Raw genomic sequence first — 26,367 nt, 5'->3', positions numbered from 1 at the left:
CGGAAGTGGGTCAGGAAAGGGGAGAATTGTCTGTAGGTGAGTCCGCGGGAGGATTGAATCTCTCGCGCACGCGGATTTTTTTCGTCGCGACGCGCTCGAAGGAAATAAATCTCAAACGCGTGATGTTATTCGCCGAAGATGAGACCTCGAACATCGAGTGCAAGCGCGAATGCGTATATTCTTGGAATAGAAGTGGTTGTGGACTTTGTTTTCTGTGCATCAACGCGTCTCGAAATGCGCGCGAGGCGAAGAGAAATCCATTCGAGCATCAAAAAATCGAGCAAAAATTCCGCTTTCGCGCGGTGAACATTGCCTCTCAACGCTCGGTTGGAAGCGAAGCTACGACGACAGTAACGAACGTCACGGCAACGAACGCGTCGAGTTTAATCTTGGTTGACAAGCTGGGTTTATTTAAACCCGCGTTTGTGAGTCTGGAAGTTCTTTCAAAAATGTTTGGTTTATCCGCGGGAAAGTTTTTTTTTGAAAACGACGACGCGTCGTCGACATCCTCCTATAAACGAATGCTCGGGGATTCCGCGACGTGCACTTTGCCGTATATTCTTGGCCGCGCTTTTGTTATGGATAAAATTTGGAGAGCAAGAGCGTCGACGTTTGAGAAGAAGAATGGCGAAGATCAGTCTCGTTTTTTCGTTCACATGACGCAACACTACAAAAACGAACGACGTCTTGCGGCGAGTTTGTTTCTGAACAGGTATGAGCAAAATCATAGATCCAGACAAAATAGTCGAGCGTTGGCAACATTTCCTTCGCAGCACGGAGTGTTCTTACCGACAACTGCGTACGATAAAGATTACGACGAGTCGGATTGGATAGACTTCTTCGTGGACAACATGAAAATTTCAAAAGTCGCGCTTTGCAGTCCCACTCGCGTGGAAAGTCAAGCGTGGGAGAGAATAAGTGACGACGCAATGGACGAGATGGAAAGTGTTCCCGACGCTCGCCTGAAAACGTACCGAACCGTTATGCGACGCGAAGCTCAAAGCGCCGCCTTCATGAAATTAGATGCGCGCGTGCGCGCGGGATTGGGTTTCACGGAAAAAGATGCGATGATCGCGATGATCACGTTGGTGAAAATTAACAAAGCGAATTCGGCACTTTTCTTTTGCTCTTTTAAAAATACGTGGGGGGCGGATTTTTTCATTCCGGTGCTTCGAATTAAAAAAACAGTTTTCGAACTTGGCGACGCGATCGAAGAAACGTTGGCGAGTGCGTTGGTTAGTGGCGAGTTGTTTAGTTTTGAAGACGCTGGTAATCAAGCGCTTTTTTTCTCAAAGTTACAAGCGTGTGCAGAGGAAGAACCCGGGAGATATTTGCGAGTCGCGCATGCTCGAGCGAAGGAGATTGAAAAGCACATGATTTGATATTTTTTTTGTGAAATTGACGTCATTTTTGTGAATATTTACACCCTACGCGACTAATTTTTCGTCAGTCCAAATCGCACTCTTCGTGTCATAACACCATGTTGACGGAAAGAAAACGATACAAGATTGCGACTGTGATGAGTAAACACACTTATTAGGTTATCCAAACGATCGTTAGTCGAATCACGGATGTCACGCGCTCACGAGCGCGTGACAACGCGAGGGACAGATTTGAAATTTTAACAGAAATGGTTAAAAAACGAGACACGCGCGATCACCACGCATCGCAGACTCGAGCGTGTCGCTTGAACTCGCGCGTGAACAGTCGCTTGCTCCCGCGCTACGAGTTGGTTGAGTGAAAAGGAGATAAAGTACACGAAAAATGCTACGTTTTCTCAGTCTTTGCTTCCAGAATTGGATTCGAAGGAAAGGCACCTTTTTCCCTGGCGTCCGTCGAGAAAACGAGGGAAACGCTTTTTTTTTCTTCAAAAAAAACAAACACATAATACAAAAATAGAACACAAAAAAAAAGAGCGTTGTTTTAAACGTCTATTCAATCGAAGCTTTTAGTTGTTGTTACGACTGCCCGAGGTGAGCGATATCATTTGTTCTGCTTTTGCATCGTCTTCTTCTCTCTCTTTTCTTTTCCAGAAAACATCTTCTTTGAGACGATTCTCAAATCTCAGCAACTCATTTCTCATGTTCGGGGTTCTCATGTTCGATGCTCTTTCTCATTCTCATGTTGACCAAAGTGACTTTTCTTTTTACAATTACACCACAATTCACAGAAACTTGTTTCGAGGCGAGCGCAGATGCATCAAAAAGGCACGCACTTGCGTTTTGATTCCTCGTCACCGTCGCCGCCGCAACAAAAAAGGAAACACGATGCGATTACGCAAAACACCACCACCAAAAAAGCCGCGAACTCTGTATTGAACTCTAATTTTGGTGATGATGGTAGTGGTGGCGGCGGTGGCGACGACGACGACGACGACGACGACGACGACGACGATGATGATGATGATGATGGTGATGATAACAATCCGCAGCAGAATCAAGTTGTGTTTGAACCGGATCAACTCGATTTGTTTATGAAGCAGCGAGTGGGTGGTCATGCGGTTTCGTCGTTTCTTAACGACGTTCTCTGCGAAGATCGTCGCGGTCCTGTGCAAGGAACGCCGGAATGGTTCGAGCATCGTCAGGATAAAATTACCGCGTCAAAGTTGCATGATCTTTGTCATTCTCCTATTGCCGGCGCGTCGAATCAATTCGCCGAAGAAGCAAAAGCGCACGGCACGAAGCACGAAGGAAAGGCGCGAGAAGTCTGGGCTAAACTCAATAATAAAAAAGTGTATATTCCGCCTGCTATTTCTGCTGGGGATGAAGAAATATTAGGGATCCCCACGTCCTGCGATGTCCGTAATGCGCTGTCCGCCTCCGCCGACGGCATCACGCACGACGGGTGTTTGATGGAGATAAAATGCCCGTATCTGGCGAAATGGACAAACATCGTTGAAAATCCGCAGAATATATCGGAGAGATACAGATATCAAATTCAGTTTTCGCTCCACGTCTTAAATCTTAAGAAGTGTCATCTCATTCGCTACCTTCCGCCGGGTGGAAATAAAAGAGGAGAGGTTCCCAATGACGATGTTAATGGCGATTTAGTTGTAACGACTATAACTCGCGATGAGCACTTCTTTAACCAAATCTTGGACGACGACGGTACGACCATCGGTCAAATCGTGAGCAGAAAAGCGCTGGAGCTCATGAATAAGAAAAAGTACATCATCCCTCTTGATCAAGTTGATTTTGACGCGTTTCGTTCGCTCCTCGAGAACATCGAACGTGTAGATTTGATAGCTGGCAAAGCCTTTAGAGAAAAGTTTGCCTCGTCTTTCAGCGCGACGCCAAGGCGAAAGAACAAAGTCACCGGGTTTGATGGAGGCGATTGGTGCTCCGACGCGTTTTTGCTTGTTTTCAGAGATCGAGACAATTTTGAAGCGCTCACGATGGACGACGCGCGAACGTATCTCTCGAATGCAGCCAAGGAGTCTCGTCGTGTTGGTGTCGTGACGACGATTCAAGTTTTGTCTTGTTGTAACGACGGGTTTCATCCGGGCAAGGATTTTGCTCTTGGCCGCAACGCTCCTCGTACTTTCTCCGAGACTATACACATTTTGCTCGACGAGTTTTATGCCATGACTGTTGATCGCGCGAGCCGTTACGATAAATGCGCAATTTTAGTGTGCAATTTTTTACAAGTTGGTCTTGTTATGCGGTTTCTGAGCGGCAAAAAAGAGAAATGGATTAAAAAGCACGTTACCGAGGAATTGTCTTTCCCGCAGTCCGATTTGTCTTTCCCGCAGTCCGAGCACTTCAAAATCAGCAACAAAAACGAAACGGAGAGCACGTTTTTTAAAATATCCAGAAAAGAACTGAAGGAACTTGCAACGACGCGTGTGGAGAATTTTAGTTCGTTGGTTCTGCCTCTCGGCTTCGAGTTGCATTTGCGCACAAGTTTCGCGCGCAATCTGTTAGAGCAGCAGCAGCTCGATGCGTTGCCCAACGTGTTCGCGTTACAAATGCCACACCCGACAGCGCACGTGTACGACGAGAACCCCGCTGCTAAAGAAGACTACCACAGAGCTGTTTTGGCTACCTTCAACGTCGACGACAAAGTATTGATGCAACGAACAATTCGTCCTCGCCCGCTCCAAGTACTCTCTGACGAGCAAAAAGCAAACGTTCTTGCAAAACTCGAACTTTTCGTTGCGCACATGAAAAAGGACTCCGACGACGACAGCACATCCGCGAAATTTAATTTGGATGATGAACAGATTAAAGTCGTCGAGAAGAATGTGAAAGAAGTTTTGGCGGGTAACTCGACGTTGGCGGTGGTTGAGCCGTGCCGCACCGGCAAAACGCGCATTACGCTCGCGTTGGTGTGTTTGTTCCTCGATGTGTTCCTCGACGGCGTCTGCGAGAAGCAACGCAAAAAAGCGAAAGTGTTGTTTGTGTCTTCCGTTAGCGCGAGTGCGTTTCAGAATGAATTCTCATCTTTCTGTGCCGCGTTTGCGAAGATTGCTGGTATGGCGCGTCTCTGTGTGAACTCCATCGACGAGAGAATTGTCTGTAACACGATGACGAGTTTGCAGAAAGCGCGCAAAGTTCTGGTTACTGATACTTGGTACGCGATCGTCGTGATTGACGAAGTGCACGAGACGTACTCGTTGTCGCAGCATGCCGATCCAAAGACAGAAAACAACTCTTATTTTCGTATCGCGGAAAGCTTGCGCGGAGGGTTGAAGATTTGTGTGACCGGGACGCCAATCGTGCGCGGCGTCCGCGACGTTTTTTTCTTGGGACGCTTGCTAGGTTTTGACTTCTCTGAGTGGGACAATGACGAAAATACTTTTGTGAGTGATTGCGCTTCGCGCGTTGACAGGTTGCTCATGGCTGGCGTTGCCGATGATCCGAACGCTCGGAGCGCGTTGACCATGTTGGAGAGTTACTTTTTCACTCCGTGCGTTGCGCGTGTGCAAGATCCTCTCCACGTGAACAACAAAATCGTGTTCGAGTTTGACAAATCGTGGTTTCCCGCTCTTGGCGATGACGGTGATGTCGATGATGATAATGGGGATGGCGATGATGATATTGGGGATGGCGATGATGATATTGGGGATGGCGATGATGATATTGGGGATGGCGACGACAAAAATTTTAAAGCGCCTTACGATTCCACTACTCTTTTTCTGGATACGAAATGGATATCAAACGAGTATTTCTTACGGGCATACTGCTCGCGTCTCTACGGCGCGCACCCGCAACTCGCTTTGAATTTTCTATATCAGCACCTGTCGGACGTTGAAGCCAAGTTATCCGCACTTGGCGTTTCGCCTCTCAATATCCACAATAACGATGCTGGAAATGATGATGATGATGAAGATGATGATGTTGATGACGATGATGATAGCGATGAGTCCGACGTTGACTTAAACGATGATAATGAAGGTGATAATAATGATAATATGATAAATGACGATGATAATAACGATGATGCTAATAATGAACAAATTGAGTTGTTGAACAACGAGCGCACGAAATTGTTGAAATTGATTTGCGACATTCAGCATGCACCAACGGCTTCGCTCTCAGATTCTTACGTCGCTCCGGCACAAATGGCGTACATCGTCGACGCCGTGTGCGAACACGTTACAGCCGAGCGCAAGGTTGTTATAACGTGCGAATATCTCTCCGCGCTTGAGAAATTTCGACAAATTCTCGTGCACAAGATTCCAGAATTACAGACGGATTCAGATTCAACTTGTTTGTTTGATGCGGCGCACTTCGAGACATCAGAGAAGCGAACGAAGGTTCTCGAGCGCTTCGCCAATCCCAACAGCAATCTTCGTGTTCTTTTCGTGTCGTCTTCGATTGGAAGCGCTGGTGTTAGTTTTAACGTCGCGCACGAACTGATTATTATGCAAGTTGGTTGGAAAGCGTCGCTGGAGGCCCAGATGTCGCATCGGTTAAGTTCGCGGCGCGATTCCAACGATTCCAACGACGAGCGCCGCGTGACGACGCTTGTGACGAGTCTTGCTGATTTTATTCGCCTCGTAAGCTTCTTGGTATATGCCGAGGTTGCGGTTTTGTGCAAAGTGGGTAGCGTTGTTTGCAGTGACGAACGTTTTAACGCGCGCTTGCGCGTGCCTTGGTTTTTGACGCGGTTGAACGAAACGAAAGAACAAGAGTGTACTGCCTTCTTGCGCTCTTTTTTCAAAACTGCCATTGATGCTGCTCGCGCCGGCACCCACAGCGTCAAAGTCACCGAAAACGAAAACGAAAATACCGTTCGGTTGGAAATGAGCGACGTCGAACTTCGAAAGATGCTAAATAGCACTTCACCCCCCACACTCTCGAAGCACTCTCGTCCAGCGAAGCATTTTGCCGGGAGAGGTCGGCCTGTCCGCGGAAACAGTAACCGAGAAAGAGTTGCAAGCGGAGGAGGAGAGCGGCAACAACGTCAGAGGCAGGACAGAAAGAAAAAGGATATCGATAGCACTTCGCTCGTCCTTCGAATACCGCCGTCGCAAGACAGGAAAGTTGAAACGAACATTAAAGCAGTACTTGACTTGCTGACTTCTACAACGGCCCAAAATGATGCCGAAGAAAAAAAAATTATTGGTGCGCACACGTCTTTTGTCGAGGTTTCATTACAGCCTCACTTGGTCGAGTTTTCCGCGTTGCCAGCAAACACATCCGGCAGAAAAGTTGTTCAACGTTACGTAGATGACATAGTCGGCTCCCGAGACTACACGTGTGAACGAACGAACGATAACACGTACGATTGGTATGCCCAGTTCGTGTGCGCTGAGTCGCATTATTTCCCGAACGAAACAATCAAGAAGCTCCTGAACGAAAAGAAGGGAACGAATCGTAAGTGTGGTCCGGAAAGTGCATTTCTTCGTCCTTCGATGACGGATGCTTCATTGCTGTTGCTGTGCGAAACCACCGGCTACAAATTAGTCTCTCCTTTTCGCAGCGACATGGCGTTTATGCACCTGCATGTAAAAATCTTTTGCACCCCGGCCGGGGTAGCGTTTGATCCAGTTTCGAAAAAATTGTTCCTTCTCGACGTGCACGTCGATTCGATGCTCACGCTCGACGGCGCGCTCGACTCTGCGCGCGAGTCTCTTCTCGTGAAACGCACGGAATTAATATATGCGCTCGAAATATTCGGACTTGAGCGCGGCATTTTGGTCGACGTCGGCATCGACCGCACTTCTTCGGTTCCGGTTCGGACGATGCGATTGGTGTACGTTACACGCGACTCGGCCGTTGACGTGTTCGGAGATAAACAACAAAATGGTGAGAGAATACTTACTCCTGCCAAATACGTGAAAAAATGGGGTGCGATTAAGGAGAGAAAAAAGTGAGCTTTGATTGAACATAACGCGTGTAATGTAAAATATTTCAGTCTCTTCAAAACTTTCTTTTCTTATATGATCTCGGTTCCGGTTTGCCCTGCTTTTTTCGCTTCGCGATGTACCATCTGCGATGGGCCACCTTTTTCTTGCACGACTCGCATTTCCACCACTTGTCGCCAAAGACCGGATCTGTTTGTGCGGATATCGCGCCGCGTTTTGTGCCTCTTGCGTCGCAGTTCTCGCAGAAGTTGCTTTCCTCGAAATTCTTCTTCTCGATAGCCTTCGTTCGGCATCCTCGACAGCACGCTTTCCCGCTCCTGACGTCTCCTTCTCTCTTCGGGAACACATACTTTTTTCCTTTAATCGGCTTATCGCAACCCGCGCACTTTAAGTTCAACGCTTTCGTTCGGCATCCTTGACAACACGCTTTCCCGCTCCTGACGTCTCCATCGATTTTCGGGAACACATACTTTTGTCCTTTAATCAGCTCATCGCAACCCGCGCACTTTAAGTTCAACGCTTTCGTTCGGCATCCTAGACAGCACGCTTTCCCGCTCCTGACGTCTCCTTCTCTCTTCGGGAACACATACTTTTTTCCTTTAATCGGCTTATCGCAACCCGCGCACTTTAAGTTCAACGCTTTCGTTCGGCATCCTTGACAACACGCTTTCCCGCTCCTGACGTCTCCATCGATTTTCGGGAACACATACTTTTGTCCTTTAATCAGCTCATCGCAACCCGCGCACTTTAAGTTCAACGCTTTCGTTCGGCATCCTAGACAGCACGCTTTCCCGCTCCTGACGTCTCCTTCTCTCTTCGGAATCACATACTTTTGTCCTTTAATCGGCTTATCGCAACCCGCGCACTTTAAGTTCAACGCTTTCGTTCGGCATCCTCGACAACACGCTTTCCCGCTCCTGTCGTCTCCTTCTCTCTTCGGGAAACGATAACTTGGTCCCTTAATCGGCTTCTTGCAACACACGCACTTTTCGTTCAACGCCTTCGTTCGGCATCCTCGACAGCACGCTTTCCCGCTCCTGGCGTCGTCATCTCTCGTCGGGAAAATACATCTTTGTCCTTTAATCGGCTTCTCGCAACCCGCGCACTTTAAGTTCAACGCTTTCGTTTGGCATCCTCGACAGCACGCTTTCCCGCTCCTGACGTCTCCTTCTCTCTTCGGGAAACGATAACTTGATCCCTTAATCGGCTTCTTGCAACACACGCACTTTACGTTCAACGCCTTCACATGCTTCTCGTCGACCAGATCGCTCATCTCTTTGTCTTCTTCGTCTTCTTCGTCTTCCTCTTCTTCCTCGCTCTTTTCCCTCTTTTCCCTCTTTTCTTCCTCCTCTTCCTCGTCGTTTTTCTTCCTCCCTTCGCGACTCCTTTCCGTCCCTTCCAGCAACGGTCCAAACGGCAAACACTTGCCGCCGCAATTGCCGCCGCTGCACATGTTTTCCCACTTGTCTTCGGCGCGTGTGCGTGTTTTTATGTGGATCTCTTTACCTCGGACTTTTTTTTTGCCCGAAAGCGAGCGTTTTTTTTTTATTATTTTTTTTTGAGACAAGACAAGACAAGACAGTTGCGGATTTCAAAACCTCGTACTAAAATAATCTAAAGTACCGACACGCTTGGACTATAGCAGCGAATGTTAGTACGCTACCGATGACGGAGAAGACAATGACTAACTCGAACGACGACTGACTACCTTCCAATCCATTTCTAATGTTCATCCCGAACACACCCACGACGACGCCGAAACCGGACAAGCATAACGTTCCCGTCGTTAACAATAACTCTAACTTAATAAGCTGGTTCCGCTTACTATCCAGTTCAATCTCAATCAAATCTTCCATATCGTCGATATACTCGTTCAATTGTTCTAAATTTCTAAACGTCGAATCGATATGAGTGAAATACGTTTCGAACAAATCCTCTACTTCTTGTAAATCTTTATCTTCGTCCCAAACCTCGCCGTTTGGGCCGATGATTTGAACCTGTCCGCTGTTCACGTTCGGAGAATTTTGCATTTGGTTTGGTGTTCTTTTGAACGCGCCGTGTTTTGTCTGAGCTCTTCTCTCAATCTCCGAGTCAGGTACAAATCTCTCATATCGGAATCATCATCCAAGTAGCGCTGAATTTCCTCTCGAACTTTCGAGACTCGCGCATTGATCCGAACCAATCTATTCTTCACGCGACGAACTTTTTCGAGGTTGGTCTGGTTAACGTCTTGTCTCAACTTTTCCAATTGCGGTTTACCTTCGCGTTCGACTTTATCGGATTCGACTTCGAGCGCGTTACATACCATCTCTAAAGCGATTTCGAGCGCAATCAATTCAAACGGCAACGTCTCGTCCGAACCACCTTCGGAGGAAAACTCCGAGCCTTCCGGCGTGGGTCCGCCAAAGGTATCGAACGACGTGCGATGGTGGCCACCTTCGTGACCTTTCATCTCTTCTTCGTCAAAAGACGTGTAACCTCCGCTATTCGAAGGCTTGCGTTCGTGATGTTCTTTCTCTTTATTACTCTTCTCTGCGGCTTCGTTCAGAGCGAAACTGGAAAACGTTTCCGGCATATTCTTCTTCACCTTGTCTTCTTTTTGAGAAGACTCTTTCATTTTGATCCGCCTTTGTAATCGACGCTGTAACTCGGGAATGTATCGCTCGACCACGGCGGAATTCCTCGAATCTGGGCAGATGACTTCCTCGGCCGTGATTAAGATTTTAATCTGCTCCAAGTTGACGACGATGGATCTTTCACGACACCAAATGGATGTCGAGTAGGACGAGCTCATCGCCGGTTCGAGTACTCTTAAATCTCGAATAGGAACCCGAAGCATGTGCGAAATTTTGTGCTTCTCAATTGTCAGCTTCGTCAAGCGTCCAGTTGAATCCACTCGAAGCTACCCTTTGTTGTTCCCGAGTTTCGGGAAAGTGGTGGTGAGGTTCTTGTGATGTCTCGGAGACTCTGGATCTTCCGAAAGCGATATCGCGACGTCTTTCAACTCCGTGTAATGTCTCTTCTGAGTCTCTATGAGTGCTACCTGTGTCCATCTAAATGTTTATGCCCGCTTTCCCGTCTTCGAACTTGTTCTATTTGCAATCTGTCGAATTTAAATACGCCGTCGCTTGAATCTAACTTGAGGGACGCCTTGAATGCCTGCTTCATTCGTAAAGAAGAGCTCGAGAGATCACCGTTGCTCGCACTGCCGTCCTCATGGCTTAAATTTTCGTGCACGTGCACGTATTCACCGTCCTCGTGTTGAAATCCTCCGTCGTCGCTTTCTTGCACCGGATTCTCCGGGCGCGGGATCGTTTCTTCATTCCACTCGGGAATTCGCGGAAGCGAGTGGAAATTGGTTGGCTCTTCGGTCTCGATGACGACCATATCCGAAGCTATCGGCGCGCGACCTTCCAATTTCATGAACTTACTCTCACCTTCAGGAATCTTGGCTTTCTTTATCGTATCCTCCATCTTCGTCCTCTCGGATTCGGCTTTGATGAAATGATTTCAAGCCGCTCGCCAGTTTCTCTTCACGCGCGTCGTCTTCCTCGTAATCTCTCTTATTCTTCTCCTCTTATATCTTTCAGTGCAATTGCTATATCTGCCCCAACTTCCGCGTTGTTCTTAACAAGAGCTATGTTTGTGCTTAAACTCTTTCCTTTCGAGAGCTCGACGATTCGTTTGAGCAAGAACGGCGTGACATCGCGTCCGGATATCCTCCGCCTCTTGGCTTCCCGAATCGCTTGCGTCGTACAACGCTCAATCTCAGCACCAGTCGCTTTTTCGTACTGTTCTGGTACTGGAACGGCAAACAATACTCCACTGTTCAATCGCAGAGCGTTTCGCGCATCGATGAGATTTGCCGCTTCCTCGGCCGAGTTTACGAACGTCGATGGTTTAAAGCCTGAATCACGAGTAAAGAAAGCCGGAAACGCGGTCGTCTTGTACCCAACCGTGGTGACACCTAACGTTTCTAAAACCTCTAACGTTTTTCCTATATCTAAAATAGATTTGACTCCCGCGCACACCACGACCGTGTTCTTCGCACGAGATAGCTCGATGAGGTCGCTCGATATGTCAAAAGTCGTCTCTGCGTTTCGATGAACGCCTCCGATGCCGCCCGTAACAAAAACGGGGATTTTCATCATGTCTGCGATTAATAAAGTCGCCGAAACCGTAGTTGCACCAAGTTTTAATCGACCAAGTGATGATTCCGACAGCGACGCATTCGCCAAAATCGGAGCGATATCTCGCCTAGAGACTTTTTGAACATCACCCCTAGCTCCTTCCTTACCTAACTTATCGATTTCTTTTCGCGTGAGTCCAACTTTGACGTACCCGTCAATTATGGCAATTGTAGCTGGTACACATCCTTTTGAGGAGATGATATCTTCAACCTCCATGGCACACTTGCAGTTCTCCGGGTATGACATGCCATGCGAGATGATTGTCGACTCGAGAGCGACGACCGGAATGTTGTTTTTTAATGCGGTTTGTACTTTATCGGAAACAAAGATACGCGTTGACAAAGACGACGACGAAGTAGAAGAAAGACTCGAAGATGAACACAAATGTAAATTTAGTGATGATATCCTTCGTCGTGCAGCTGCTACCGCCGGCTCCACCGCAGGGGGAGACATCGTGGATTGATTTTTCACTTTTGTAAGTTTGAGGAGATATTCAAATTCGTCATAGCACGTCATAAAAACACATATCAAAAACATGGCCGCAGGGAACGGTAATGAAATGAGCGCTGTTGTCTTGCATAAATGGGCATCTCCTCCTTCTTCGAATCCTTCTACGTCAGACCTCTCCTTCGACTTGGAGTGCTTAAAAGTAGAAACCTACTTACGACTCGCCGGCATACCGCACGAGACGGAGGTCTGTCCCACGCCGTCATCTTCGCCATCATCGGTCCTGCCGTGTTTGGAAGCTGGCAACGGAGAGTATGCCGTCGTCGGTGGTTTGGGGGATGAAATCAAAAACGATTCAAAAGTCGCCACGTACCGCATATTGCACCACTTGAAACACGAATGTCAGAATCTCAACGAAGGGCTCTCTGAGACAGATAGAGCACGAGATGTGTGCTTTAGTTCCATAGCTAACGGCATTCTCAAGGAAGCGTGCGAATATTTCACGTGGACGAACGAGGGTACTTTTATAGAGAAAACGCGACCTATGTATGGGAGTAAGTATCCTTTCCCGCTCAATCGAATCGTCCCGAACAAATGGAGAGAGAAGAGAGGTGCGCCAACGTGCGACGAGATTAAAGCGCGAGTGATTGCGAGTCAAGCGTTCGACGTCATAGAAACGATGCTGCCGGACGATACTAACGGAAGCGATAAGTTGTTCGCGCTGGGTTCAAATACTCCTACAAACTGCGATGCGGATTTGTTTTCAGTGTTGTACTACGTCGTATTTTCAAACGCGACGGAAAGTCTTCGAGGTGAGCTCAAAGCGTACCCAAAATGCATCGCGTATGTTGAGAACGTAAAGAAATACGTGCAAGCTCGAAAACCTTTGAATGCGGGAGAAGATGACGGAACCAATGTAGATGGGAAGAATATTGATCCGACGACTTGGCGCGACGGAGCACGACGGAAGAAACAACAAGGGTGGGTAGAAAAAGAGGAAAAGAGGAAGCTTTCGCCGGAGGAGAAGAAAATGCGCCGTCATGCAGTGTATTCAGTTTTATTTGCTCTTTCATCGGTAGTTGCATTCGTAATGTTCAGTCCTGGAATGACGATGGTTGTGGAGATGGATGATTTAGTAGAAAGCGATAGTGGTGCGTCATCGAACGCGATAGAAGAAGATAAAGAAGAAGGGAGCAATGAATAATATAGTATCGTGGCTTATTTTCATTTTTCAATATATCTATTACAACTGCATCGCGAATTCAATCACCGAGGTGACTTTTTCTGGTTCGACTGAGCCGATCTTGGCCTCTACAATACCATCGATTACGTGTTCGAGTTCGGAGAGGTAGCTTCGCATTTCCTCGGGCGCGATTTCTCTCTTCGCTCTTTCGCGAAGATACTTCTTTATGCGCTCTTCACAGACGCGTCGACGCAGTCGCAAAGAGAAGAATTCCCGACTCGTTTCCCATTCAACGACTGCTTTGATTGCCCTCTTGTGAAGCATGACGCCCGGAGTATCGTGTAAAGCAGCGAAATGAACGGCGAGTTGTTTCATCGTCGGCGTGAGCTGTTTCTGGAGATGACTGTTGTGTTCTAAGCTTTTCACCGTTCGACGCATCGTCTTTACCAAATCGTCTTTTCGAAACTTGATATCGACGATACCTTCCGGTTCCAAAACGCCCCCCTTGGCGCCATCGCTCGCGTAGAACTCCATTTGTTCGGGGTTGATGGATGAATCAATTACTACCCAGGCACCGCCGCGCAACTCGCCGCCTCGAGGAATGTAAACGAATATCGGCTGCTTGAACTCGCGCAGCGCGTCGACAATGCACGCGCCGTATTTCAAAACCTCTCCGTACATGTCGCGCAGGCCTCCCGCAAATCCTCTCCAATTTGCAAATATAATCAGCGGCAATCCTTCTCGGTTCATATCTCCAATCGCTTGCGCGGTTTTGAACGCGGAATCCGGGAACCACACCTGCCCAGCTTGGGTCTCTTCGCCAATTTGAGCGCCAGGAAACGCCGGGTCAGCCGGTATCGTCTTGTTCACCATTCTCGTTTCAACCGCCACGCACCCTATGGGTAATCCTCCCAATCTCGCGCGTCCTGTGACGACAGTTCTACCCCAATCTTGCATGACTTCCGTGAACGAGTTCGTATCGAAAAAATCGCGCAAAATCTCGCGCGGATCGTACGGCGACTTGGTAGCTGCCGGATCAAACCTCAAAGTTCTGTGGATAGAGTCACCGCCACTTTCGAAAGCATCCGCGTCGTTATCGAGATAGTAAGAAAGTGCTCCGCCAATACTCGCCGGAACGTACGATAGCCAATTTAACACGGCTTTTACGCCCTGAACGTCATCTGGAACAACCATATGAGAAACGCCGTTCGAACCCATCACTTTTGGGCCACCAATTTGCGCGTTTGAAGTGTATACATCTCGTCCTAAAACTTTGTTCAGAGCGCTCGCTCCAGTTAAGATGAGCGGCGCCTCTTGGTGTTGCACGACGCGTTGGCATAATCGCGAGCAATACGCGCCAATGCCTACCGAGCGCGCGGTAACGTATGCAATAGTTACGGTAGATTGGTATGCGCGAGAGGTCGCGGAAGCTATTTCGCCAGAACCTTGAAGGCACTCGACACCTTGTCCACCGCAAATATCCGTAAGCGCGTAGCGAACTTCGTTGTTCTCGAGTAACCGCGTTCCTTTCACGCGTCCATTTGCACCGAGCATCTCGTAATCATCTTCGGAGAGGTAAATGTACTTGAATCCTTTGCGCGGATCTTTTTCGTCTATCCAACACACTTGAAATGCAGCTTTCACGGCTTCGTCGAGGCCAATGCGTGCACCAGAGTTTGCCGAGACGTAGACACACGGTATGGCCAACTCAACTGCCAAGTCCATGGCGGCTCTGTACACGGCGTCTTCCGGCGGCGAAAGCGAGCCGGACATGTGCGTTATATCATTTGACACTAATATAATATCTCTTCCATCGGGATACTCCTTCGTATTTAACGTGAGCTTCCAGCAAACCATGCCGCAATCGTTATGACCGGCAGGGCGGTTCGCTGGCACAAGCTTTCGTTTCTGACCGGGCAAGATTTCTAAAATCGAGCCAATCGACGATCGCGGTGACGTCGGACCATTATTGCCCAATACGCCGCCTGAGTAAGAGCCGCCTTGAAGCGCGAGTTCAACAATTGACGAGATACAGCCACCTTCTTCGTGGAGCACGTTTGCAAAAATCTCCGGGAAGTCATACACGTACGTTGATGATAAGTTTTGAGCAACCATTCTTTTGCGTTGCGTAACGTTCAGGAGCGGATGCGCTTCCGGTACACCCCGATCGAGGGAGGTTTGAATCTTGAACTTTAATCCAGAGGTGTTCAGAGCAACGACAGATCCAGAATCACCGACGCGCACTTCTACGCACACTACTTTTAATCTCTTCAAATCCGCGAATGCTAAGTTAACGAAGGAATCGATGGCACTTTCTACGTGTGGTAAATCTAACTTGTCGTCGGCGCCGACGAGATGGATAAACACGTGATTCCACGCCGTTCTGTGCGAACCGACGGCTAGCTCCAGTGATCCTAAAACATCTGCCAAAACCGAATCTTCTGGTGGTAAAAACGGTGTTTCTTCTGCTGAAATGCCGGAATCTGAATAAGATGTCCTCGACGGCCGGGGGGTGGGGTTTGGTGAGAAATTTACCAGAAGTAAGTCTTTATCGTACACCGCCGCCCGTAAGAAGACGCGACGATCTCTTTGCGGCTGCTTGTGTCCAGGCTTCTTTGGAGTCTCTTCGGCGAGAAAAACACCGATGGAGTAATCCGAAGGCGTGACAAAGTTCGGATTACGCTGCCGAGTTCTGGAATTCAATTTTCCGACGCATTCAATCTTCTCGAAAGGATCGAGTCGATCGACTTCCATGTGAGAAGCTACGTGCGGCCAAAAACCATTCGCGGCGTACATCTCATCAAAGCCATCGGCTCCCGAGGCTGCAGTGCCAGATCTTTTGAACGCAAAGTGATGCGGACGAGCATCCAATGACAAAAGCGTCACGCTCACTTTCGTAATTGTACTAGTAAATGCGCCCGCCAAGTTTTGCCCTGTGACGAAAGCCGCCGCCGCCGCGCGAACTTCCTTTTCATCTCTGCCAACTAATCTGGGATAGGAAATGACAAAAGCAAGTTCCCGCGGACTTAAATCCGACGCTTCTGGTAATGCTGCTACCGCTTGCCCGAGAGACGGCGCAAACAAAACGATAGAATCTGAACCGTTCAACTTGACGCTCGTCACCGTCATTTCGGTCCGGCACGGTTCCGGATCGGCACCCGCAATCTTCTTCAAATCCACTCCAGTGGATGAAAACAACGCCTCGATGGCATCAAATCGCGCGGTTTCAGATACACCGTCGAACAGTGAGTCCCAGTTGTATTGCAAGTGCGTGTTTTCAATCTCTGAAATATCGTCATAAGATTCCAATCGCGAAAGCGTATTTTGTTTATCCAAATAGATTCTTCCAACATTTCGAGCGAACGTTTGAGAGCCTGACGGTGTATTATTCGTCGGCGTCGATTCACCTCCACCGGTGTAAGAAAGCGAGGAGTCATCTTCTGAAACTACGGATTGTAAATCAACTTCGCTTCCATACAGCGATCCAGCGCTGCGTAATCCTCGTGAATTGGAGCGCGAATGCCCACCTCCACCTGGCGTGTCGAAAGACTCGTTCAAAGAAAGCTGCGTGAAGGATGCGAACGATTCTTCTCGTCGCACGCGCGATCGTTCTGCGGCTATTTTTTCGCGTCTGGATTGTCTCGAGACTTCTTGCTTCTTTACAATAATTTCGCGCGCCCGTTGGGATAGCTTCTCGTGTCTGTGACCAACGAGGTTCATGCATCTATGCACCGCGGAATGGCACGCGTGGATATCCATAAATCCATTATCGGCAACATAATCTAATATTGTGACTATCAGTTCTGATCTGCGCTCTAACTTCGCGTGCGCGTGTGCGTATTGAGTCACTGTAAAAATATCATCGCGATGCGATTCTCTCAGAAGCATAATTGCGTCTTCAAAGCTCGCGCAGCTCGAGAAAGTCTCTTCAATATCCAAGAACATTTCCATGTATCCAGTCAGCACGCGAGCTTTTGATGAGTGCAATCCACCTTCGTGACGATCGCAGAATTTCGACAAAGATGCAAACGTAGTATCATTCTCTTGTATTATTTTACGAACGTTTTGTACCGCTGATGCTACGGTGTTTGTATATCGAGCCGATTCGCTCGGAGATGATTGCGAAGTTTCAATATCGCACGCGATGAGATGCAAGTCCTTTATCGTCTTTTCGTCTAATCGACTCGCGATCGCGTCGCGTGCCTCTTTGAAATCCTCGAGGACGAGTTCTATCGTACCCAAAACTTCAAATAACTCTCGCAATGGATCGCCGTCGAAGTGATACCCTTGCAGGAGTTGAATCATAGCCGCAGAATTTCTAGAAAACTTATCCAGGTGTGATCCAGCCGCGCTCACCGTAAACTTCCGCGGTTTAGATACCGGAAAGACACCTTTGAATGGTTTTGTGAGCTTCATAGAGCTTGGATCATCGACCACTACTGCGCACAAAACGTCCCCGGGCTCAAGTTGGCTGCCTATTTGCGCAACGTGACTGACGATACCAGAAGTTGTCGATATCAACGGCATAACCGTCTTCATCACCTCGATTTCGCAATACGGTTCGTTTACTTTACAACTTCCTCCGTTCGGAACGAGAAATTTCAATAGTTTTCCTGTGGTATTCGCGCACAATTTGGTCGCGTCGAAATCTTCCGGAAAAAAGCAAGAATATCCATCGATATGGATTTTCATCCCGACTTTGGACTCTTCCGGGTACACAGTATGAGAGCGGTTATTCAAAATGATTTTCAAACCTCCGTCAAAGAGTTGCAAGGACTCCGCTGCGAGCATTTGGTCGTTGATGTAAATGCAAAAACTTGATTTACTTCCCATGCAGACTTTCAAGGAATATTTAATATCGTTGTATATGAGCTCGAAAGAGTGTTCGCTCAAGTTTGCCATCCAGAGCTCCGGCGGGACACCTCTTCTCAAGCACTGCGCAACCTGCTCCTCGAGCTTTTTAGACTCCGCTGAGGCTTTCAAAACAGCTCCACACGCAATGACGACGTGGTCGGGAAGTTCTGGTGCTCGGTCCCCGATCGCGATCAAGCCGTCTAACCAGGCCGTGTCGTGGACGTTAGCCCTGAAATCATCTTTTTCGAGCAGAGTCATCAAGTACTTTACGTTACAGTGGATTTGTCCTCGCACAGAGAACTCGGATAATGTTTGCACGAGCGCAGTTGAAGCTTCTTCTCGCGTTTCGCGATGAGCGAAAATGTGTCCAAACTGCGAATCGGCGAATTGGTGGACTCCTCCGCCTCCAGAACCAATCGAAAAATTGCCGTTTACGCCAGGCATGGTGCGAAAGTGTAACTCGTGAATGGCACCAGATGTCGGTTTAAACCCACTATCTGGATCTTCGGCGGTAATTCTCCCAGCTACGCAGTGTCCAATCGGTTGAATTGGTTTCGCGGTATCAAAATCAATCGAGCTAACGCCCATAACGTCGCTTTGCGCAAAAAATCTGCGAATGTGTGGGATTTTGTGCAACGGAATGCCCATGGCGATTTGCAGTTGTACTGCAGGAATATTTACTCCAGTAATAGTTTCTGTGACAGGATGCTCCACTTGTAATCTCGGGTTGACCTCTAAAAATGAATACGCCCCGGTAATGCAGTTAAATAGATATTCCACGGTGCCTACGCCGGCGTAACCCACTTTCTTTGCCAAACGAACCGCGCCGCGCTCCAGTTCTTCGCACAGTTTCCTCGGAGCGACGGTAATTGGCCCTTCTTCGATAATTTTCTGATGACGTCGCTGTACAGAACAGTCGCGCCCGTATAAAGCGATCGCTTGACCGTACTGATCTGCCACCATTTGTACTTCCAAGTGACGAGAATTCTGCGACAATTTCTGAATGAAAATTGGACTCATCGGCACTTCCTGTTGCACCTGCTGAAACGAAGCGCGTAGTTCTGCATCGTTGCGAACCATTCGAATACCTTTACCTCCACCTCCTTCGGACGCTTTAATCATGACCGGATACCCGATCGATTCATTGATTACGCGTTCGGCTTTTTCCACGTCTCTGACCGTAGCTTTTGCTAATAAATCTTCCGGTATGGAACAATCGGTATCATCGGCGTTGTTCAAAGTCAAACCGGATCCGGACCAGGGGATGACATCAACACCACATGATTGAGCTAGAATATTCGCACAAATCTTATCACCGACAGCGTCCATGGCTGAACTCGGCGGGCCGAGAAAGGCTATGTTGTGATGGGATAATCCTTCCGGAAGCTTTGGATTTTCGCTGGCGTGCCCCCAACCGGGCCACACGGCGTCGGCGCCACATCTGCGCGCAATTTTTACAATCAAATCGACATTTGCAAAGTTATGCACGTTTGAGCCGCCTTCTACGATGATGTATTCGTCCGCTAATCGAATATACTCCGCGTTCGTTCTTAAATCGTCCTCTGTCGCCATGCAAACCAAATGTAACACATCGTGCGATTTGAACGTCTCGTAAGCCCAGGAGCGTAAACTTCTGATTGCTTTCGTCGCACCAACTGTTATTGTTATTTTATACACAGAAGAGAGAGATAAAAAGAAATGTTATCAGTTGCGTCAAAATAATAATCATAATACACAGTGACCGCGTCTTTGACACAAAATGAACGCGTCCGTCGATTGTGATTTGAGGAAAGAGAGAGAACGAGAGAACGAGAGAACGAGAGAAACGAGAGAAAGAACGAGAGAAGAAAAAAAAAAGGAAAAATAAAATAAAGAAAATTGAAGAACGCACGTCCGTTGGATGCGATGAGCACCGTTCGAATCAAGCGATTCCCTCCTCGACTAAAGACATAGTTCTCAAACTCGGCGCTCGACATCGACACTGTTTCAATTGGATGGAAAGTTGTAAAAAGAAGGGTGAGTAAACGAGCGGTCAATACAAATTTCTAATGTTCTAAATTTGTGACAGGGAAAAAGTTGGTTTTTATCCAAGCCAGCGCTCGCGAGTGTGCGCGACGTCGTATCGCGGAAGAAATCCACATCGCGAATGCGATGGTTAAAAATATGAACGGAAGAGTGATGAGTATCGTATACACGCACTGTTTGAGAGTTTACTCGCGTCCAGTCGCACCGCTCCGCGCGACACTTTTTGATTTTCGCTCCGATAACGCTTGATTTTATGCGGTGTTTTTTTTCTGTTTTTCTGTTTTTTCCAAACTGCATAAAAGACGAACCAACTGACCACGACTCTCTCTCCTCCAGAGAAAAGAAGAGAAAAAGTAAAGAGCGCGCGGATGGAGCAAAAAGAGGAGCAGTTTTTAGAGTAAAGCAGTAAGGCGTACATGACTGTTGTTGTTCTCGTTCGCTCTTCTTCTTCTTTCACAGCTACTCAACTTCGCCGTCGTCAACCTCGTCATCTTCGTCGTAACCACCACCATCGTACTACGAAAACGATGACAACGACGACGAGAAAAACAAGCCTCTCAGCCTTAGGTGCGGGAGAAGCACAACACGGTGGTAAACTATTCATGGGAATGGATTTTGGAACATCCGGATGTCGCGTATCGCTCATCGACGAGCGCGGCGTGCAAAAGTTTGAAACCTCGGTGAAATACACGGATACTCGCGAGGCGAACAACAAAACGTCTTCTTCTTCTTCTTCGATGACGGCGATTTGGGAAGACGCGCTGTGGACGAGTCTCGAAAATATTCCTAGAGAAACGCGAGAGCGCATTGTATCCGTCGCTATCGACGGCACCTCCGGTACTGTTATCATTGTACATCCCGAGAGCGGCGAACCTTTGTATAAGGCCATGATGTACAATGAAAAGTTTGAAGTTGGCGCGCAATATCTCGCCTCGGAGAGTTGTCGAGTGCCAGACGGCCACGTCACGAGAAGTAGCACTTCTGCGTTAAGTAAACTCGCGCACTATTTCGCAAACGAACATCCAAAACCGATTTCGTACAAGCTTTTGCATCACGCGGATTGGCTGAGTTATAAATTACACGAGAACATGGGCGTATCTGACTTCAACAACTCTTTAAAACTTGGATTCGATCCGGGCTCCGAAACCTATCCGCAATGGATGTTGGACTTGCCTTTTGCAGAAGCACTGCCAAAGACGATGTTACCTCCTGGTGCACGCATAGGAGTCGTTCAAAACCCTCGCGCGAAGGAATTCCTATCGAATCCTGAGTGCATCGTTTGTACGGGAACGACTGATTCAGTCGCCGCCTTCATAGCTTCGGGCGCGAATGAGCCCGGCGACGCGTGCACATCTCTCGGTTCCACGTTAGCCTGGAAACTTATTAGCGAAGCGCGCGTAGATGACGCTAGCGTTGGTATTTATTCTCACAAAATTGGAGACCAATATTGGTTGGTCGGTGGTGCGTGTAATACGGGAGGAAACATTTTGCGTGCTTTTTTCACCAACGACGAACTCCAATCGTTGACCGATACCATCGAGATGGAAAACATGTTCGAGTTGAATCTATTCGGTGTTCGGGACGCGGATTTTTTCAAAAGTAACGCCGGTGGTGATTTTGGCTTAGAAGTGAGCGATGCGGTGAAAAAATGCGAGAGTGAAAGAGAAACGTGCGAGAACGACGCCGTTTTTTTGTGCAAAATTTTCTCCTCGATTGCTAAGGCTGAAAAGAGGTGCTACGATAACGCAAACGCGATGGGAGCGTCTGAGAAATTGAAGAAAGTGTACACCTCTGGCGGCGGCGCAGCAAATGCGACGTGGTGTAAAATGAGAAGCTCTTGCTTGAGCATTGACAACAAGTCTGGTTCTACGATCGATGTCGTTGCGAGTGAATACACCGAGGCTTCCTACGGCACCGCGTTGCTCGCTAAAAAAGGTTATCATTCGCGATGATACGATAGTTTTTGTGATATGAAAATTAGTGTATAGCAATACAACGTTCGTTTTTTACGCGATATCTTCTTCTTCGCGCGTGAACAACGCCTTTACACGTGCACAATCGCTCGATCGTTCGTTTTTTCCTCTAATCCTTAGGAAGAAGAGTTTCTTGCGCTCCTTCGGCGTCTTTCGGCGCGTCATTCTCCACGTCCACGTCTCCCCAAACTGAATCGCCAAACTCTTCTAAATTACACTCGTCTTTTGAGTAGCCTTCCCCGGGGATATCCGTCGTGTATATGTCTAACTTTTCTCTGAGCATCTTTATCTTTGAAATAGAGACGGAAAACTCTTCCACGCGTCCTTTATTGCCTTTGTACATGATCATATACGGCAACACTTTCACGCCAAGCGTCTTGCACATGTCTTTGTTCTCGTCAAAGTTTACTTTCAACAGGACCATCTTCCCGTCAAACTGTCGTCCCATTTTGCACAACTTCGGATACAGAGCTCGGCAAGCTCCGCACCACTTGGCGTAAACGTCCACGACGACCAGTTTATCTTGGTTATTGCACAATGCCTCTAAAAGTTCAGGCGTCCCGTTTATATCTATCATATTCGGCGAAGCATCCTTCAGCCACCACTCGTTCTTGGCATCTATTCTTCCCATGTTCATTTTTAACAACGAGCCGCGTCGAGTGAGATTACTACTGCAGCCGTTATTCGTGTTACACTTCATTCGTCTTCTTGCCACGTCTTTTTGTTTTTGTTTTTGTTGTTGATTATTATTATTATGTTGTTGTCCTCCCTTTAAGGTGCAGCGCGTTTGCATCAAAGTCTTTCTCGAATTTTTCCGCACTGGCGATGATGACGCAGGCTTGCCACCAATCAAGGCAATAGTTTGTGACACCGGTGCTGTCAACATATTCTTTTTCTTTACTTTTTTGAGTGCGTCGTGTGTTTACGCGCGCTCTATTCTTTTTCTTCTTCTAGAAACTACTTCTTCCTCTTTGTCGTCTTCTTCGTCGTCGTCGTCGTGCGAGATTATTATACGGGAGAGAGCGATGAGAAAGCAAAAACCCAACAAAAACAAAATTCACACAAAACAAAAAAATTCTGCTCTTCTGATAATCTGCCACAAAACAACACACAATTAACAGAGAGAGAATTCAGACGTAATTGACGCGACATCCGCGCACAAGAAAATTGTCCCGCTGCTGTGTGCGCGTGTGTATATCAAATCGTTTCGTAGAGACGATATTTGAACGACAATGTCGTCGCATCGCGTTGCCTCGAGAGCGGCAGAACAGGACGACGGCGCTTTCGGAGGTGAAGAAGGAGAAGGGAATAATAAGACGCACGCGTTCGATCGAATTCGACGACACGCTGCTCACGCAAAAGACGAATCCGGGAAGGGCACGAAAAATGTCTCTCCAGAGTCGCCGTTGACGTTACAATCATTCCGAGGGGATGTAAACGATAACGTACGCTCTCACGTAGACCCCGCGGAGGAAGAGTACGAGCGCGCGAAGTACGAGGAAGAGGTTATTAAAGAGCGAATTAGAGACCGAGAATCGTACGAGAAAACGGGGAAAATAAAAAGCGTGGGGACTCCGAAAAAGTCCTCGCTGTACAGTCACGCCACGACGACGCAAAGAGGAGGAGGAAATGGAGGCGGACAAAGGATGAACGGAAATCAAATGACGCAAGAAGAGCTCGAAAAGCTGACGTTGGAAGATCTAGCCATCGATTCAGACCCGGAAGACGACGTGGAAAATAATAACGCGCACGGCAGCAGCAGATACAACAGAGGAAGCGTACGAAATGCGAGCGAGCTCGATATCTCTTCCGTGTTATCGGACGATAGACAAAGTCGAGACACGAGTAAACGCACTGGAACGAATTCGAGGCGCACCGATGGACGATCTGTCGGCGCCTCCTCGACGTCAAGGAAGCATAACACGAGAAAAGCGCTTCAACTCGCCCAAAAAGAAGCGTTAGCCATCGAGTCGGAACTGAAGAAAGAGGAAGACGAAAGAATAGCCGAACTCTCGAAATGTACGGCAGAAGAAGACTACAAACTTTTACAAGCGGCAAAGGAGCGAAAGAAAGAAGCGTTGATTGCTCGAGAAAATAGAAAACATCGCGAAAGGTGGGGCTTATCAAAAGACGCACCGGTGACGACTTCTTCGAGGAACGTGGACTTTGCCGGTAACGAACAAAAGTTGGAGCCAGAATTTGAGCTCGCGTCGGATAATCCATTCGACACCTCCGGCGGTATGATTGATAGAATTTTAGCACAAAACAACGTCACGCCTACAGCGAGCACGCCGCCAACGCGTCGCATTCAACGACCTTCTACGGCAGCGGCAAACGAGGGGACCGTCGTCGAAGAAGAGAAAGATTGGTTCGTGCAGTTGCAAGAGTCATTGTTTGGGTGCTGCATAGCGGGTGGGCAGGGGTCGGGAAGAGAAGGAAAAACTCCAGAGCAGAAAGCAGCAAAGAAAGCAGCAGCAGCAGCAGCTCAGACGAGGAACGCCCCCAGATGAAGTTAAAAAGAAGAGGCAGGTTTTCGAGTTTTTTGTCATCATACGTAAACCTCGCCTGCCTTGGAGAGTACAAGAGAGATCAATGATTAATGAACGAATAAGTTGTGTATTGTACGATATTTCATGTGTAATTTTAACATTTTGTATTACATTTTTTGAATGCTCAGGTGACTTTGTGCGAAACTCGCGCTCATCATCCTCGCGACGAGACGTGAGCTGAACGCATGCTAAGTCCCGCGTAGTTTAACAAACCTCCTTCTCGTTCCTCTTTTCATAGTTTGCATCATGTTATTATTATTTTTATTATTATCAATCTTTATTATCAATCTTCATTATTATATACTGGTATGTAGTAGTGAGTTCTTTTCACTACAAAATTCCAATTTTTTCTCGATCGGTATTTCTACCATCTCTTTTTCCCAACCCCGCCGACTTGACGCAGGGCGATATATCACTCGTTCGTCTGTCCGGTAGCCGCAGCCGTCAGTGTCTTTAAAAGCGACCTCTCCTTTGAATAGCACTTCAAGCACAAATCCACGCCGACGGTCGTCTTCGACTTTGCCCATTGCGAGGTCTTCGTGGTTTTGCAATCGTTACAAACTTTATTAGCCATTGAATTGCGCTCCACTTTATAACACGAGTTACACAAGTCGACGCCGGGAGTTTTCTTGGATTTGTACCAACCCGCCATCGAACTCTTTCGCGAGGCGCACACGCCGCACTGTTTGTTGGAGAGCGACAACTTTTCTTTGTTGTAACAGTTGACACATAAATCCGCGCCGAGGATAACCTTCGACTTGATCCATTTAGACGAAGTCTTGTCAGATTTGCACAAATAACACGTTTTTGTAGTGAGCGCCAATTTTTCTCGAACATAACATCGCTGGCAGACAAACTTGCCCGGAAATCTCTTACTTTTCGACCACGCGATGGAGGTTTTCGAGGATCCACAGTCGTTGCATTCTCGATTTTGCACTTTCAGTAACTCTACATAGTAGCACTTATCGCACAAGTACGTGCCTTTGACGACTTTCGACCTGTACCAATCCGAGTGCGTCTGCGTCGTTTGACAGTCGTTGCAAATCCGATTACTGAGAACCAACCTCTCCTTTTTGTAGCACGACTGGCACATATCGTTTCCGACGAGGATTTTAGACTTGTACCAAGATCTTTTTTGGATGCCGGTGCAATCTGGCGTCGAGCACGTGCGAAGTGGTTTTTCCAAATCTCCGTCTTTCTCTGCCGCGATTTGGTGATCGTTGACGACTAAAACCAGACTGTCCCGCTCCTCCAAATTTTGTCCAAGAAATTGTTGTTGTTTTTCTCCCTCTCCTTGGTGGTGGTGTTGGAAGAGCGTTACGCTCGTGGACTTCGCCAGAGGTATTTGCGTTCCCATGGAGCTCTCTTCTTCGGCGATGCTGTTCTGCAACAGTAGCGCTTCCTGATCTCTTCTCGGCATCTTTTTTCTTTTTCTTACTACTAATAATAATAAGAAGAGGTTGCCTCTTTCCAACAAGAAAAGGAAAAAGCCGCGCGCTTCTTCTCGGGGAGGAGGAGATGGAAGAAGAAGACAAAGAAGTGAAGAAGAAAGTGAGGAAGGTGGAGAGTAGTAGTAGTAGTAGTAGTAGTAGTAGTAGTAGAAGAAGAAGAAGACGACGACGACGACGTAAATAAAGACGACGAGGACGACGGGAAGAGAGTAAGGTAAGCAAAACAAACCCTTCTCAGCTTTCTTCTCTTCTTTTTCTGTTTGTGTGGATTCTGTCTGCGGAATTGATTTATTTTCGTCCGAATTTTTTCTTTTTGCCCTCAAAATAATCATCTTGCAGAAAAAGGGAAGCTTCTAGAGAAAAGAAGAGAAAAGAAGTACAAG

The 26,367-nt window shown here is 47.7% G+C and overlaps 11 protein-coding genes across 11 annotated transcripts; 5 read left to right on the top strand and 6 right to left on the bottom strand.

The window, feature by feature from the left end:
* Positions 1-122: 122 nt before the first annotated feature.
* On the top strand, positions 123-1,382 carry Bathy11g03920 (unknown protein; the record flags this gene model as incomplete). The annotated part of the gene is made up of 1 exon (XM_007510367.1): positions 123-1,382. One exon carries the CDS (start codon positions 123-125, stop codon positions 1,380-1,382), a length of 1,260 nt encoding a protein of 419 aa, XP_007510429.1.
* An 812-nt stretch (positions 1,383-2,194) lies between these two features.
* On the top strand, positions 2,195-7,286 carry Bathy11g03910 (unknown protein; the record flags this gene model as incomplete). Its single annotated transcript, XM_007510323.1, has 2 exons — positions 2,195-7,204; positions 7,239-7,286. 2 exons carry the CDS (start codon positions 2,195-2,197, stop codon positions 7,284-7,286), a joined length of 5,058 nt encoding a protein of 1,685 aa, XP_007510385.1.
* An 81-nt stretch (positions 7,287-7,367) lies between these two features.
* Bathy11g03900 (unknown protein) lies at positions 7,368-8,765 on the bottom strand (the record flags this gene model as incomplete). The annotated part of the gene is made up of 1 exon (XM_007510186.1): positions 7,368-8,765. The coding sequence occupies one exon, from the start codon at positions 8,763-8,765 to the stop codon at positions 7,368-7,370; it is 1,398 nt and encodes a 465-aa protein (XP_007510248.1).
* Positions 8,766-8,916: 151 nt separating this feature from the next.
* Positions 8,917-10,786, bottom strand: Bathy11g03890 (magnesium transporter; the record flags this gene model as incomplete). The annotated part of the gene is made up of 3 exons (XM_007510144.1): positions 8,917-9,316; positions 9,412-10,214; positions 10,400-10,786. 3 exons carry the CDS (start codon positions 10,784-10,786, stop codon positions 8,917-8,919), a joined length of 1,590 nt encoding a protein of 529 aa, XP_007510206.1.
* An 89-nt stretch (positions 10,787-10,875) lies between these two features.
* Positions 10,876-11,955, bottom strand: Bathy11g03880 (indigoidine synthase A family protein; the record flags this gene model as incomplete). The annotated part of the gene is made up of 1 exon (XM_007510267.1): positions 10,876-11,955. One exon carries the CDS (start codon positions 11,953-11,955, stop codon positions 10,876-10,878), a length of 1,080 nt encoding a protein of 359 aa, XP_007510329.1.
* An 82-nt stretch (positions 11,956-12,037) lies between these two features.
* Positions 12,038-13,131, top strand: Bathy11g03870 (hypothetical protein CHLNCDRAFT_58754; the record flags this gene model as incomplete). The annotated part of the gene is made up of 2 exons (XM_007510008.1): positions 12,038-13,063; positions 13,099-13,131. 2 exons carry the CDS (start codon positions 12,038-12,040, stop codon positions 13,129-13,131), a joined length of 1,059 nt encoding a protein of 352 aa, XP_007510070.1.
* Positions 13,132-13,192: 61 nt separating this feature from the next.
* Bathy11g03860 (acetyl-CoA carboxylase) lies at positions 13,193-19,962 on the bottom strand (the record flags this gene model as incomplete). The annotated part of the gene is made up of 2 exons (XM_007510226.1): positions 13,193-19,641; positions 19,878-19,962. The coding sequence occupies 2 exons, from the start codon at positions 19,960-19,962 to the stop codon at positions 13,193-13,195; spliced, it is 6,534 nt and encodes a 2,177-aa protein (XP_007510288.1).
* Positions 19,963-20,619: 657 nt separating this feature from the next.
* Bathy11g03850 (carbohydrate kinase, FGGY) lies at positions 20,620-21,963 on the top strand (the record flags this gene model as incomplete). The annotated part of the gene is made up of 1 exon (XM_007510070.1): positions 20,620-21,963. The coding sequence occupies one exon, from the start codon at positions 20,620-20,622 to the stop codon at positions 21,961-21,963; it is 1,344 nt and encodes a 447-aa protein (XP_007510132.1).
* Positions 21,964-22,093: 130 nt separating this feature from the next.
* Bathy11g03840 (predicted protein) lies at positions 22,094-22,621 on the bottom strand (the record flags this gene model as incomplete). Its single annotated transcript, XM_007510231.1, has 1 exon — positions 22,094-22,621. One exon carries the CDS (start codon positions 22,619-22,621, stop codon positions 22,094-22,096), a length of 528 nt encoding a protein of 175 aa, XP_007510293.1.
* A 595-nt stretch (positions 22,622-23,216) lies between these two features.
* Positions 23,217-24,494, top strand: Bathy11g03830 (unknown protein; the record flags this gene model as incomplete). The annotated part of the gene is made up of 1 exon (XM_007510058.1): positions 23,217-24,494. One exon carries the CDS (start codon positions 23,217-23,219, stop codon positions 24,492-24,494), a length of 1,278 nt encoding a protein of 425 aa, XP_007510120.1.
* Positions 24,495-24,945: 451 nt separating this feature from the next.
* Positions 24,946-26,316, bottom strand: Bathy11g03820 (unknown protein; the record flags this gene model as incomplete). The annotated part of the gene is made up of 1 exon (XM_007510343.1): positions 24,946-26,316. One exon carries the CDS (start codon positions 26,314-26,316, stop codon positions 24,946-24,948), a length of 1,371 nt encoding a protein of 456 aa, XP_007510405.1.
* Positions 26,317-26,367: the final 51 nt, after the last annotated feature.

The sequence above is a fragment of the Bathycoccus prasinos genome (genome assembly GCF_002220235.1).
Source record: "Bathycoccus prasinos genomic : Chromosome_11".
NCBI lineage: Eukaryota > Viridiplantae > Chlorophyta > Mamiellophyceae > Mamiellales > Bathycoccaceae > Bathycoccus > Bathycoccus prasinos.
Note: the sequence above shows the minus strand (reverse complement) of the source record. Positions and strands in the feature narration are given on the sequence as shown.